Raw genomic sequence first — 11,520 nt, 5'->3', positions numbered from 1 at the left:
GTGTGTTGCGCTGGTCTGAGTGGATCAGACACAGCAGTGCTGCTGGAGTTTTTATACACTGTGTCCACTCACTGTCCACTCTATTAGACACTCCTACCTTGTCGGTCCACCTTGGAGATGTAAAGTCAGAGACGATAGCTCATCTGCTGCTGCACAGTTTGTGTTGGTCATCCTCTAGTCCTTCATCAGTGGTCATAGGACGCTGCCCACAGGACGCTGTTGGCTGGATATTTTTGGTTGCTGGACTATTCTCAGTTCAGCAGTGACACTGAGGTGTTTAGCTGCTAATAGAAGATACTGAATATTTTATTGTAGTTACTAAATAATTCATATTATTAACTGAATAATTCATATTGGATATCAAATAATTAATAGTAGATACTGAATAATTAATGGTAGATATCAAATATTTAATTGTAGATACAAAATAATTCATAGTAGTAACTGAATGATGAACATTAGATATCAAATAATAATAGCAGCTACAAATAATTGAGATTTTTTCCTGAATAAATCATAGCAGATACTAAATAATTCATAGTAATTACTGAATAATTCATAGTAGTTAATTAATAATTCATAGTGGAAATTGAACAATAAGTCTTAAGGTCAGTAAAGCCAAGATCTAATTGGTTATGTATAAAGTAACCATTAGCAAGTTTTATTTCAGCAATACAGTGTTTGATACACATTTCTAACATCCAGATGAGAAACATTTAAACTAATTAGGAAACCAGCAGATTAATGATGCAACAATCTAAATATAATCCAAGACCATATCGACTGTAAAGTATTATTAACATGCTTTATTTCAGAGATTATTTCAGCTTTATTACAGAGTTCAAAACAAGCCTTTTCAGCTTTCAGAGACAAAAGACATGAATTCAAAGAGAAAACCTGATTTTAAAACCACTCAGGGTTTGAACTACACTGAAAAGTAGAGATTGACCATTAATTTGCTCATTGGCTCATACGAGCTGAACTGACGGTTCACCGAAAGATGACATCATACGAGAGGATGTACGCATCGCTGTACATGTACAGCATTCGGTCTTGTGGGTTGTAATTTAGCGACTGGACGTTGGTCTGCATCTTCTTAATCTGGATCTTCAGATTGTAGCGCTCTTCGCCTGTTACTGTGTCAAACGAGTAGAAGATCTCTTCCGTCTCTTTGTTCAGGAAGCGGGTGGCGTAGAGCACACCGCACGCCATGAAGGTGTTGCTGGCTGTGAACTTGTAGAGGGACGTCCGCCATGTTTTTCCCAGAGCTGGAGGGCTGTCGGTCAGCAGCTTGCTAATAATGATGTTACCAAAGTTTTCTGGCGTACTGTACATGACCCAAACACCAGATTCGTCCGTGGCAAAATCGAGATCAGTGTAGGTGTAGCCGCCCTCCTGGTAGCCAAATGTATATTTGTTGTTGTATCCTGAGTTTTGAGGCAGAACTACATTGGTGACCGTGCGCGCGGTCATGTTGAAGCGGCAGATGGACGGTGTGTAGTAGCAGCCATAGTAAAGTGCATCTCCATACATGACCACATTGGGCCCTTGGATGGTGTTGGTGGTGGGGTTGGAGGAAGCAATCACTGTGTCTGTGGGCCCCACACCCAGCACGATGGTGGTCAGGCTGCTGTACTGGCGAATGTAATTGGCGTAGACGTTGCTGCTGGTCAGCGCCACCAGCCAGTGCATGTTCTCCTTTCCTGGAGGAGGTTTGGGGTCTTTGCCCCAGGCACCGTAAGGGTAGGAGGTCCCATACTGGGTGAGGGCGTACGTTCTTGGTCCAGACACGCTGACCAATTGCCCTTGTGGACAGTGTCCTAGACAGAGGAGAAAGGTGTAAAGGAATAGTTTGGTGAAACTTCAGATTTACAAAATCTTCCCCCTTAACCAAAATTTTGTCAATCAGCAAAGATAAAATTATGGAATTCTGATTGATATAGCTAGTTATTACATTCTTAAACACACTTATAGTATTTTTTCTGCAAATTTCAGTGCCCAATTTCTATTTCTTTGATACGTTTAACATAATTGGAAAATATGTGCCATAACTTTTGCACAGTCATAACTATATCTTTCCCAATACCAATATATTTCCCAATAAAATCAACAAAATGTAATTTGACAAGGACTGTTCAAACTTTTGGATATGGCTGTAGCTGATGATGCATCAATAATAAGCTTGCATTTAAAAGTTCCCTTTTTCATTTTCTCCCCAATATATTTAGCTAACAGATGCCTGTGTTGGCTAGCATTATGCTGAGTGATGGGGTGAGAGGGAGGACCATAGAGCTGTCAAAATTGGCAAAAAATGACTTGAAAATGATTCCATCTAAAACACATAGGTTCCCAACATTTGAATATCTATTTTTGCACATTATGTCCAAAAAAAGGCAAACCAGTGCAAAATGAGTGTTGCATCAGATTCAGTCCTCCCTCAAATTCATATTCCCCTTTAAGAAACAAGTCCTCAGGAGCCGCATTCACTGAGAAGAAATCAGCACTAAACAACACTGCAACTACAGAAAGTGAAAAAGGTTTGAGAAAGGTGAAAATCTTCACTTCGCTGCTGATTGGATTACTAAATGGAGGCGTAAGACTTTTTGACCCATTTTGCTTTCCACTGTTTCAGTGCTGCGTGAATGCACATGCCCATGACCATGACTTACAGGATGACTTACAGGAAGAATGCAAATTTGAGGAGGAACTGAATTGGATGTTTATGGCACGCGCCCGTCCCCCGGGCCCCGATGACGGCTGCGAGAGCCGGCAGGAAAGCGGGCCTGAATTTTGAGCGGGGACAAAGCCTGGCAAGGATGGCAGAGAGAGGAACACCGTGAATGAGTGAGGGATGCCGCACGAGTCCTGCAGTGAGGCCACTCTAATTTGCCTCATGTTCGATCCAGATGGATGAGCTGTGGAGCGGGGCAGTGACGGGGAGGCGGAGAAACAAGCTCTCTTTCCCTCTCAGCTTGGCTGCTTTTTTTTAAAAAAAAGCAGAGAGGGAACAGAGAGAGAGAGAGGGACGAGCAGCAGCTGAAAAGCTCAACTGAGAAAAGCACTGAAAAGTCTATATGAAACCTCTGAAAAATGGCCAGCAAAGGTTTTGGTTGTGAGTTCTTTGTGTTTCTTTGGTGTGGAAATAAAGAGAATGACTGCTGCAACACTGAACCTTGCCTTCAGCATCCTCCTTGAGCCTGGGGTAGCACAGGGCGTGCTACATTGGTGCCGAAACCCAGGAGGAGGACAACACACCAAGGGAGTCTCCACGGCAGAAGAAGAGGCCATCAAGACCCTTGTACACCTGCACCTGGCCGGCTGGCGGGAGCTGCAGGTTACTTCTCGTGACACTGAAAAGCGACGGAAGCAGCTTGAGGAGCAGCAGGTGGTGGAGCAGCTCCTTTCCCTTCCCCTCCCTGCTGACGAAGACGACGCAGAGGTCCCACCTGCTGGCGAAGACATGACCGAGGCCCACCTGCCGGGGAGGGCGGCAGGGAGAAGAAACACTGCGAGTGAGTGGGGGATAGCACGCGAGTCCTGAGCCCCGCCTCCTGGATGCCGCCTCCAGTCCCACAGTGAAGCCACTCTAATTTGCCTCACGTTCGATTCAGGCGGATGAGTTGTGGAGCGGGGGGCGGTGACGGGGAGGCAGAGCAACAAGCTCGCTTTCCCTTTCGGCTCGGCTGCTCACGCGTGGCCCTTAATGAGAGCCAGCTGAGGCTGATCTGGTTGGCACCGTGAGCACCTTTTAAAAAGAGCAGAGAGGGAACAGACAGAGAGAGAGAGGGGCAAGCAGCAGCAGCAGCCTGAGAGATTAAGTGAAGAGCTATAAAACTGAGAAAAGCACTGAAAAGTCTAGTTGAAGTCACTGAGAAGTGGCCAGCAAAGATTTTGGTTGTGAGTTGTATTTTTTTGGTTGGGAGTTATTTGTGTTTGTTTGGTGTGGAAATAAAGAGAATGGCTGCTGCGTCACTGACCCCTGTCTCCAGTGCCCTCCTTGAGCCCGGGGTAGCACAGGGTGTGCTACAATGATATTTTCAGGTTACTAGTGCTGGAACGGTAGGCTAACTGTAGCTTACATAGCATGCATAAAATTTTATCTCAATGTTCCATAATCTTGTCATCTGCTGACCTTTAAGTACTGCTCTGAGGTTTTTCCAAACTGAGCTTTTTAGATTGCTCAGACTGCAGATCCATTCTCTCTGCAGCCGAGTTGGGTTGTGAACTTTCTGCCTTCGTTACCACACGGTTGCTGTTAAATTATTCGCTTGTTTGAACTGGACCTACCCTTCATTTTACACTATGAAGGTGACGTTGACTGCTATCTGTCATGCAATGCATTCAGTGCAGCGGCCCAGGAATCCCGGCCACGGATGGCTGTGGCATCACTGGGGATCAAACACATGATCTCCTAATGATAGAGCCGCTTGGACGGCTGCATCACTCGGGAAACCCCTCAAATTCCCCTTTTGAAAGCTATTTACATGTAAGTCCAATCCCAGAGTCAGAGAAGCCGCCTAATCTGTTTACTGTCGTACTGATACACATGTGAATGAACTGTGGGTGCGTTTTTAAAGCAGGGTGGGTACCTCGTGCAGGTGTGGGAGGCTGGGGGGTGACCTGCAGCCCGTGCTGGCAGATAGCCAAGTCTCTCTTTATTCGCTGGTTCTCCCGGTGCTTTTTCACCACCTGCATGCGGTCAAACTCCTCCAGATTCAGCATTTCCTTCATCATATTTTGGAGCTTCAGGACAGATAGAGAAGGCAGTCAGTTCAGCTGTTTACCCAACATACTGTAGATCATACTGTAGACCCAGGGATACATATAATGATGAGGGAGCATGTGAAGAAATTCTGACCTTTACGCTTCATTTAATTTGTGTTTCTGCTGTTACAGGCTGAGTGGATGATGTGATCTCTATGTGCTCTATGTGATCTGTGTGGTTGTTTGCTGTTAATTTTACAGGCAGAGAGTGTCTAAAACATGTATATGGGTCCTAAGGTTGATCACTGCCTGTGCTGCAGACTCTGTGCTCTGAGCAGCACTTCAGAGTGAACCACACCTGCAATACAGGCCTATAATACAAGCAATCCCTAATGTATATCTATGTTGTGCCATGTCATTAACATTTCACATATTAAGAGGGATCTTACAAGGTTAAGCATCTTACATATTGTCACCATCACCATTTTTTACAGGATTTGAAAATACTAGTATGCCCTTTTGTTGTGTCATAATTTCATGACCATTGGACCAATAACACTGGTCTGAAACTGATTCAAAAAAACTTACATTCAATTAACTTCTACTCAACGTTAAGAAGTTGTTTTATTAACACTTTAAAATGAGTGTATACTAACTAAAACTAAACGATTAACTTGTTACCATGAACAACACATAAGGTACTACATTAATAATGATTAGCTAATATGAAGTAAACAAGTAACAACTGCATTAGTTAATGTTGTTTTCACCTTAAGTGTTGACTAATATTAACTCATGTATTTATTAACATTAGAAAGATATGACATACTACGTTAATAAAGGTTAGCTAATGATTTTGGGGTTGAATTTCACTGTTGTGTTGATTCAGCTCATGGACTCCTTTACTGTGGCTCACATATCTTACTCTGGAGCGTCAGCATTTTATTTTAGACTAAAAGAATCTAAAAAAAGAGAAGAATAGAGATATAAACTTCAGTTCCTATGCTGATAGATGCTGGATGTTCCACTGAAGTTCTGTGAGCTACTCAGTGCTTCATATGGCTGATGTAAAGTGAAAGAAGTGATGTAAGGTTATGTCTGCGTAATAAATTAACACAACTGTTATTTGTTTGCTGTATTAGCTAACGATTATTAATGTTGTATCCAGTGTTTTAAATGTTAACAAATACATGAGTTAATGTTGGTCAACACTTAATGTGAAAACTACATTAACTGATGTAATTGTTATTTATGTAAGGGTCCAGCCTGCACCGCTGGCCGCCAGCAGAGGGCGACGGCGGCAAGCTGCCCAGCCTGCACCGCCGGCCGCCAGCAGAGGGTGACGGCGGCGAAGTGCCATAACTTCAGGGAACTCCAATTCCCAGAAGTCCTCGGGCTGATTAGGCCCACCCTGACACACCTGTGGACTCCTCTATATAAGGCTGTGGCAAACAGCAGCCCTTTGTCACACCTTTGTAGAGTGGTGACCGGTACAGTACACAGCCCAGGTGGGTATTTAAACAAAAAGTAAAGAAAAAGAAAAGAGAGCTGAAAAAAGGCGAGTAATTGCCCCAAAACTACTCAAACACAAGAAGGCTTGAGCTACAAACGGCTCCAAGCCATATAAAAGGTGTTTGCTCCACTAAGAGCAAACAAGTGAAACAAAGTCTTAGGAACACTAATACTGGGTAGCATGCATGGTTTCAAAGGGGTGGCTGAGGTGTCCAGTGCCCTCCTTGAAATCTGATTGACCACCCCAGATTCAACCCCAAAATTAATGCTATGTCGCTGGTGTTCATTTTGCTGTGGGGCAGTTGGGGAGAGGCGGAACAACTTGGTAGACAGAAGTAGAACCTGACGTCGTCTTCTGCTGTTGTAGCCCATCCGCCTTAAGGTTTGATGTGTTGTGCATTCTGAGATGCTTTTCTGATCACCACAATTTGTACAGAGTAGAGATCTGAGTTACTGTAGCCTTTCTGTCAGCTTGAACCAGTCTGGCCATTCTCCGCTGACCTTTCTCATCAACAAGGCATTGCCATCCGCAGGACTGCCGCTCACTGGATGTTTTTCTTTATTGCACCATTCTGAGTAACTCTCGAGACTGTTGTGTGTGAAAATCCCAGGAGATTAGCGGTTACAGAAATATTCAAAACCAGCCTGTCTGGCATGGTCAGAATCACTGGGATCACATTTTCCCCCCATTTTGATGGGTGATGTCAACATTACCTGAAGCTGTTGCCTGTATCTGCATGATTTTATGAACTGCACTGCTGTCATATGATTGGCTGATTAGATAATTGCATGAATGAGTAGGCGTTCAGGTGTTCCTAATAAAGTGCTCGGTCAGTGTAAATAAAAATAAATACAAATAAAGTAAAATGTAAGAAGAATTTCTGGCTTCATTTGGATTGTCCACTATAGTCCCCTATAGATTATCTACAGATGTAAAAATTGTTAACAAACTATCTGTTGAAACTCAGTTGATTCTAAACAGTGGTGGGGTTAGGATTTGGACCAGGGTTAGGGTTAGGACCAGGTGATGGTTGGGTTTAGGTTTTGGGTTGAGGTTAAGGTTAGGGTTAGGATTAGAGCAGGTTTAGAGGCAAAGAAAAATTATAGTGAATTTATTAGATATTTAGTTGAATGCAACTTGAAAGTAAATTAAGTATCTACAGAGCAAGTGGACTATCCAAATAAAGTGTTAACGAAATTTCTTGTTCAGTCCTGACTAGAATTATTAGTGGGCTTCCTCAAGGAGAAGTTTGGAAATGCTCAAACGAACCAGACATGAAGTTTTAATGTTATTTGTATTTATTTAAATATGAGTGTCTTAATAAACTGTCACTTTCTGCAAATAAACACTTATTGACCAGATAAATTTTTAAAGTATAATTTTCTCAGGTGTTGTGCTGAAAACATTTGTAGAGTACTGTATATTAGGAAAATGTTGTAATAATGATATTAATAATTGCAATAATAATAACAGTGCAGCTATACAGAAAGCATGCTGAAGTCATGCTGTGGTGTGGTACAGACTGTGAGTTGAGCTATGTCACCTCGCTGCTGGTGGCTTGGCTGAGCTGCTGTCTGGAGCGGGTGATCCCTTTGAGTTTGGCCATGAGCTCCAGCACCTCGGCCAGTTCCAGCTCGATGATGCGCAGAGACACGGCTCCGTACAGCTCTCCATCATCCTCTTTCTCCAACACAGCCATGCTGTCCTTCAGCTGCTCCAGTCGCCGCTGCAGCCCCAGCGTCAGCACGTCCACCTCCTCCATCTGACAGACACAGAGACAGCTTTACAGCACAGCAGAAACGGTCCACTAAGGGTTAACTGTATAAAGTTAGTAAATATTTATCAATAGAACATGGACATAAATATAAATCTAAATACAATCAAATGTATGAGCTGGGATCAATTCTGAACATTGAAATGGGTCCACAGAAATCAACGAAGGCCTCCTAACTGACCTTTTCTTAAAATAGTTTAATGCTTTCTGGAAATTATGTATTTATTCCCAATATAAAGACGTTTTTGTGCTTGTTTTTTCAATTGTTTTGGAGATCCAGAGGCTTAAAGAGTCAAAAGTAGTGTTAATTTCTGCTTTAAAATGAGTGTCACCAAAAAGTATTTTGATAAATCATAACTTGTGACCTATCCAGATTAGATGCATGAATTCTTCAGGGAGTCTTCCTTGGTTTAAAGTGTCTTAAACTACCAAAGTAAATAATACCGAAATGCATGGTTACTATTTAATGGCTTCCTAAATGTGTAAGAAAAAATGTAACAAATTTGACCTTCTATATCTCCATGATGAAGTATATCAAATTTTGGTATTTCTTACTAGAAATGGGACTGATCTGATCCAATATCTCTATTGGGACTGATATTGACGTAATTCATTCATCGGATATTGGACGAACAGGGCCGATCCACTTATTAATCCAGATTCCAGTCTGCAGCTTGCGTTGGAACATGAACCCTCTATAACGTAACATGAGACATTCCATGTTTTGCCATGAACCCGCGGCAGCTTCAGTCTGTAACTGAGTGAGCAAATAACATTAGGTGTTGGTTAGACTAAGATGTCGTTCGTTTGGAGATATTTTAATCTGGAAGCACCGAAAAGCAAGACTGCTACTTGTAATGTGCGTAAAGTCAGTGTGACGAGAGGTGGAAGTATGGTTGTGTCATACAGAACAACCAGTTTAATCCAGCACCTGCAGAGGTTTCATGTGAAAGAGTACCAGGAGTTCATGCTAGCTAAGAGAAGGAAGATGCTACCAGGCAGCGACTCTCACTGACGCTTTCCAGAAACGCAATAAACTTTCAGCAGATGACCCGAAGGCTACAGGGATCACAGAAGTTGATCAACTTCATTATGCTCTATGACCAACCGCTATCTGTAGTGGAAAATGTCTGATTTTGCAGCCTGTTGGAGCTCTTAGAGTCCAGATATAACCTGTTATCTAGAAAAGCAGATGTGAGCCCAGAGTCTCTCGTAAGTCTCACTGTACAGTGGGTGAAGACGGAAACATACGCACTACAGTGTGCGGTTCGTCAGGTGAAAAAGTGCAGGGGGGTCAAACACCAGCAGTTCAGCTGCAGCCTCCATTACAGATATCGTCGCTGTCCAATGAAAAACAAGTATCTCCAAAATAGTAACTTTACAGGAGAGGACAAAAATGTTGTTTACTTTCAATGTAAGTTAACGGAAAAAGTTTTTATTCTAAGCAATTTTGGAGCATTTCTATTGGTCCAATCATCATGAAATGTTCACACAATGTAAAGGACAGCTGCAGAGCTCAAATGATGCAAAAGAGTAAAAATCGCAAAAAATGGAGATACATGTTTTTCATTGGACAGTGACGATATGCTTAGTGATGTAAAGATTAAACACCTTAAACACAAACAAAAACAATACCAACAATAATAATGATAATATTTAAAGTAAAAAGAGCTCTTGTATCGGTAGCTGTATCGGCAGTTGTGTATCGGAATCTGATCGGAACTGAAAAAATGTGGATCGGCCCATCACTATTTATTACTTACATCGCAGTACTATTTTTTCAATTTAGTTTTAGTGTTACAGCAGTTCTAACTTTTGACCTGTTAAAATAAAAACAAAAAACAATGACATCACACCATCATTTAACGAGTGATTCCAGGTCTTTACCCTGTCACATTTACATCTGGGCAGATATTAAAGCATTTATTAAATTGTTTAATGAAATCTTGTTTGAAGAGAAGTAAATAAAACACCTGGTTTGGGGTGATGGTCCTATTGCATTCAGAGGCCACAGTGCCGATGTTGTCCAACTTGTCCATGGGGAACGGACGGTCCAAATTCTTCAGCTCACACACACACTGCTTCCCACTCGCACTCTGCACAGAGAACATCACAGCGTAACACACACTATTCAACACTGACCAGCAAACAGCAAACAGCAGTTCTGTCACCCATTACAGCTCTTTCCCTCATAGTCTGTGTGCGGCTGACTGAGATACTGGACTCATATATTTGCTATACACACTGAGCCAGTGTCTGAGATTAAACTGTGTAAAATAACTTATAAATAAAATAATAAATACTGGACAAACATAAAATGGACTGGACAAACATTCAAAAGTGTTGAATCACTTCAATAATACAAAAAAAAAAATACTAATTTGGTTAGACTGTACAAAAAATATTAATCCGATGCTATTATTCAACAACTTCATCTTTAAAATTATTTGTAGGAACAATTACGTAGGAACGTAATTGTTAAACATGTCCACAGCTGTAAATGATTCTAAGAAAACTGTAAAACATCAAGAATTATATTCAAATAAAATTGGTATCCTGAATGAAATTTTAATAATTAACATCCAGAGTGCCTCATATTTAAAAGTGGTGATCAAATCTCGAGGCAGATTTGAAATTAGCATAAGAAGAAATTAATATAAAGCAATATATTATTTATCAATTAATATTTTTTGCTGTTTCAATCAATATTCCAAAAAAAAAGAATATTGAGTAAAAAATAAATGCTTTTAGATGCCTAGTTTATATTTTTAGCTATAATATACACTGAACAGATTTGCTGAATAAAATGACACTATTGTTAACATGATGTGATTGTAAGCTTTAATTTGAACAGTGGTGTGAATCCATACCTGAGAGAGAAAGGTGAGAAACACAGCGGTCGCCCAAATGGACAACAGCGGTGACTTCATGTTTGCTTTGGAAGAAGAGCAGGATGGAGCTGCTGAGGGTGCTTAACTGAAAAAAGTCCACCAGAACAGAGAAACAGCGTTTTAAAGTAAGAGACAACCCACCCTGCCCCCCCCACCCCACCCTCGAGAAAATTGAGGCTTGTCAGTATGCTTTCAGTTTTGCTGGCTGAGAGAGAAAAATGAGAGATCAGTGGGATTGAGGGAAGTGAGAGATGGGAATATTTGTTTTTTTGATATTTAGGATGGACTGATGAAGAGGAGGATGCACAGTAAACCCCATGTATGGATTTATTCTAGAGTAACCGTTTTAGGCTCGGCACGAACGCATGGCGAAACCTTCAGCATGCTTTCAAAGTCATTGTTATGCTTCCTCTTTCTGCGCCAGTCTCCTGTTTACGCTTACCTTGCATAAAACACCTAGATTTTATCTTAGGCATGAAAAGTGCTTTGTCTTTCTAGAGAAAGTATCTTTGCTAGTTACAAACAGGTTAGAGAGAAAGCCAGTCCTGAACTCAGATACTGCTAGAAACAAAAGCCCATGTTGGTACTGACAGAAAAAGGAACAGCATTAAACACAGTGCAGTGCAGTGCAGTGCAGT

The 11,520-nt window shown here is 41.6% G+C and overlaps 1 protein-coding gene across 1 annotated transcript; it reads right to left on the bottom strand.

Annotated features, from left to right (window-relative positions):
• Nucleotides 1-786: 786 nt before the first annotated feature.
• Nucleotides 787-10,970, bottom strand: LOC118806585 (olfactomedin-4-like). The gene is made up of 5 exons (XM_036568041.1): nucleotides 10,862-10,970; nucleotides 9,965-10,087; nucleotides 7,761-7,979; nucleotides 4,590-4,743; nucleotides 787-1,820 (listed from the first exon to the last, which is right to left on the bottom strand). The coding sequence occupies exons 1-5, from the start codon at nucleotides 10,919-10,921 to the stop codon at nucleotides 991-993; spliced, it is 1,386 nt and encodes a 461-aa protein (XP_036423934.1). The 5' UTR covers nucleotides 10,922-10,970; the 3' UTR covers nucleotides 787-990.
• Between the last annotated feature and the right edge of the window lie 550 nt (nucleotides 10,971-11,520).

The sequence above is a fragment of the Colossoma macropomum genome, unplaced genomic scaffold (genome assembly GCF_904425465.1).
Source record: "Colossoma macropomum unplaced genomic scaffold, Colossoma_macropomum, whole genome shotgun sequence".
NCBI lineage: Eukaryota > Metazoa > Chordata > Actinopteri > Characiformes > Serrasalmidae > Colossoma > Colossoma macropomum.
Note: the sequence above shows the minus strand (reverse complement) of the source record. Positions and strands in the feature narration are given on the sequence as shown.

Bases quoted from the DNA above. Each gene is read 5' to 3' on its own strand.
- LOC118806585 (XM_036568041.1), bottom strand. From the start codon at position 10,921: ATGAAGTCACCGCTGTTGTCCATTTGGGCGACCGCTGTGTTTCTCACC. The intron at 7,980-9,964 runs GTGTTTTATTTA...TGTGTCTGTCAG, and splicing joins GGACCATCACCCCAAACCAG to ATGGAGGAGGTGGACGTGCT. The intron at 4,744-7,760 runs GTGACATAGCTC...TCTGTCCTGAAG, and splicing joins GCCAAGCCACCAGCAGCGAG to CTCCAAAATATGATGAAGGA.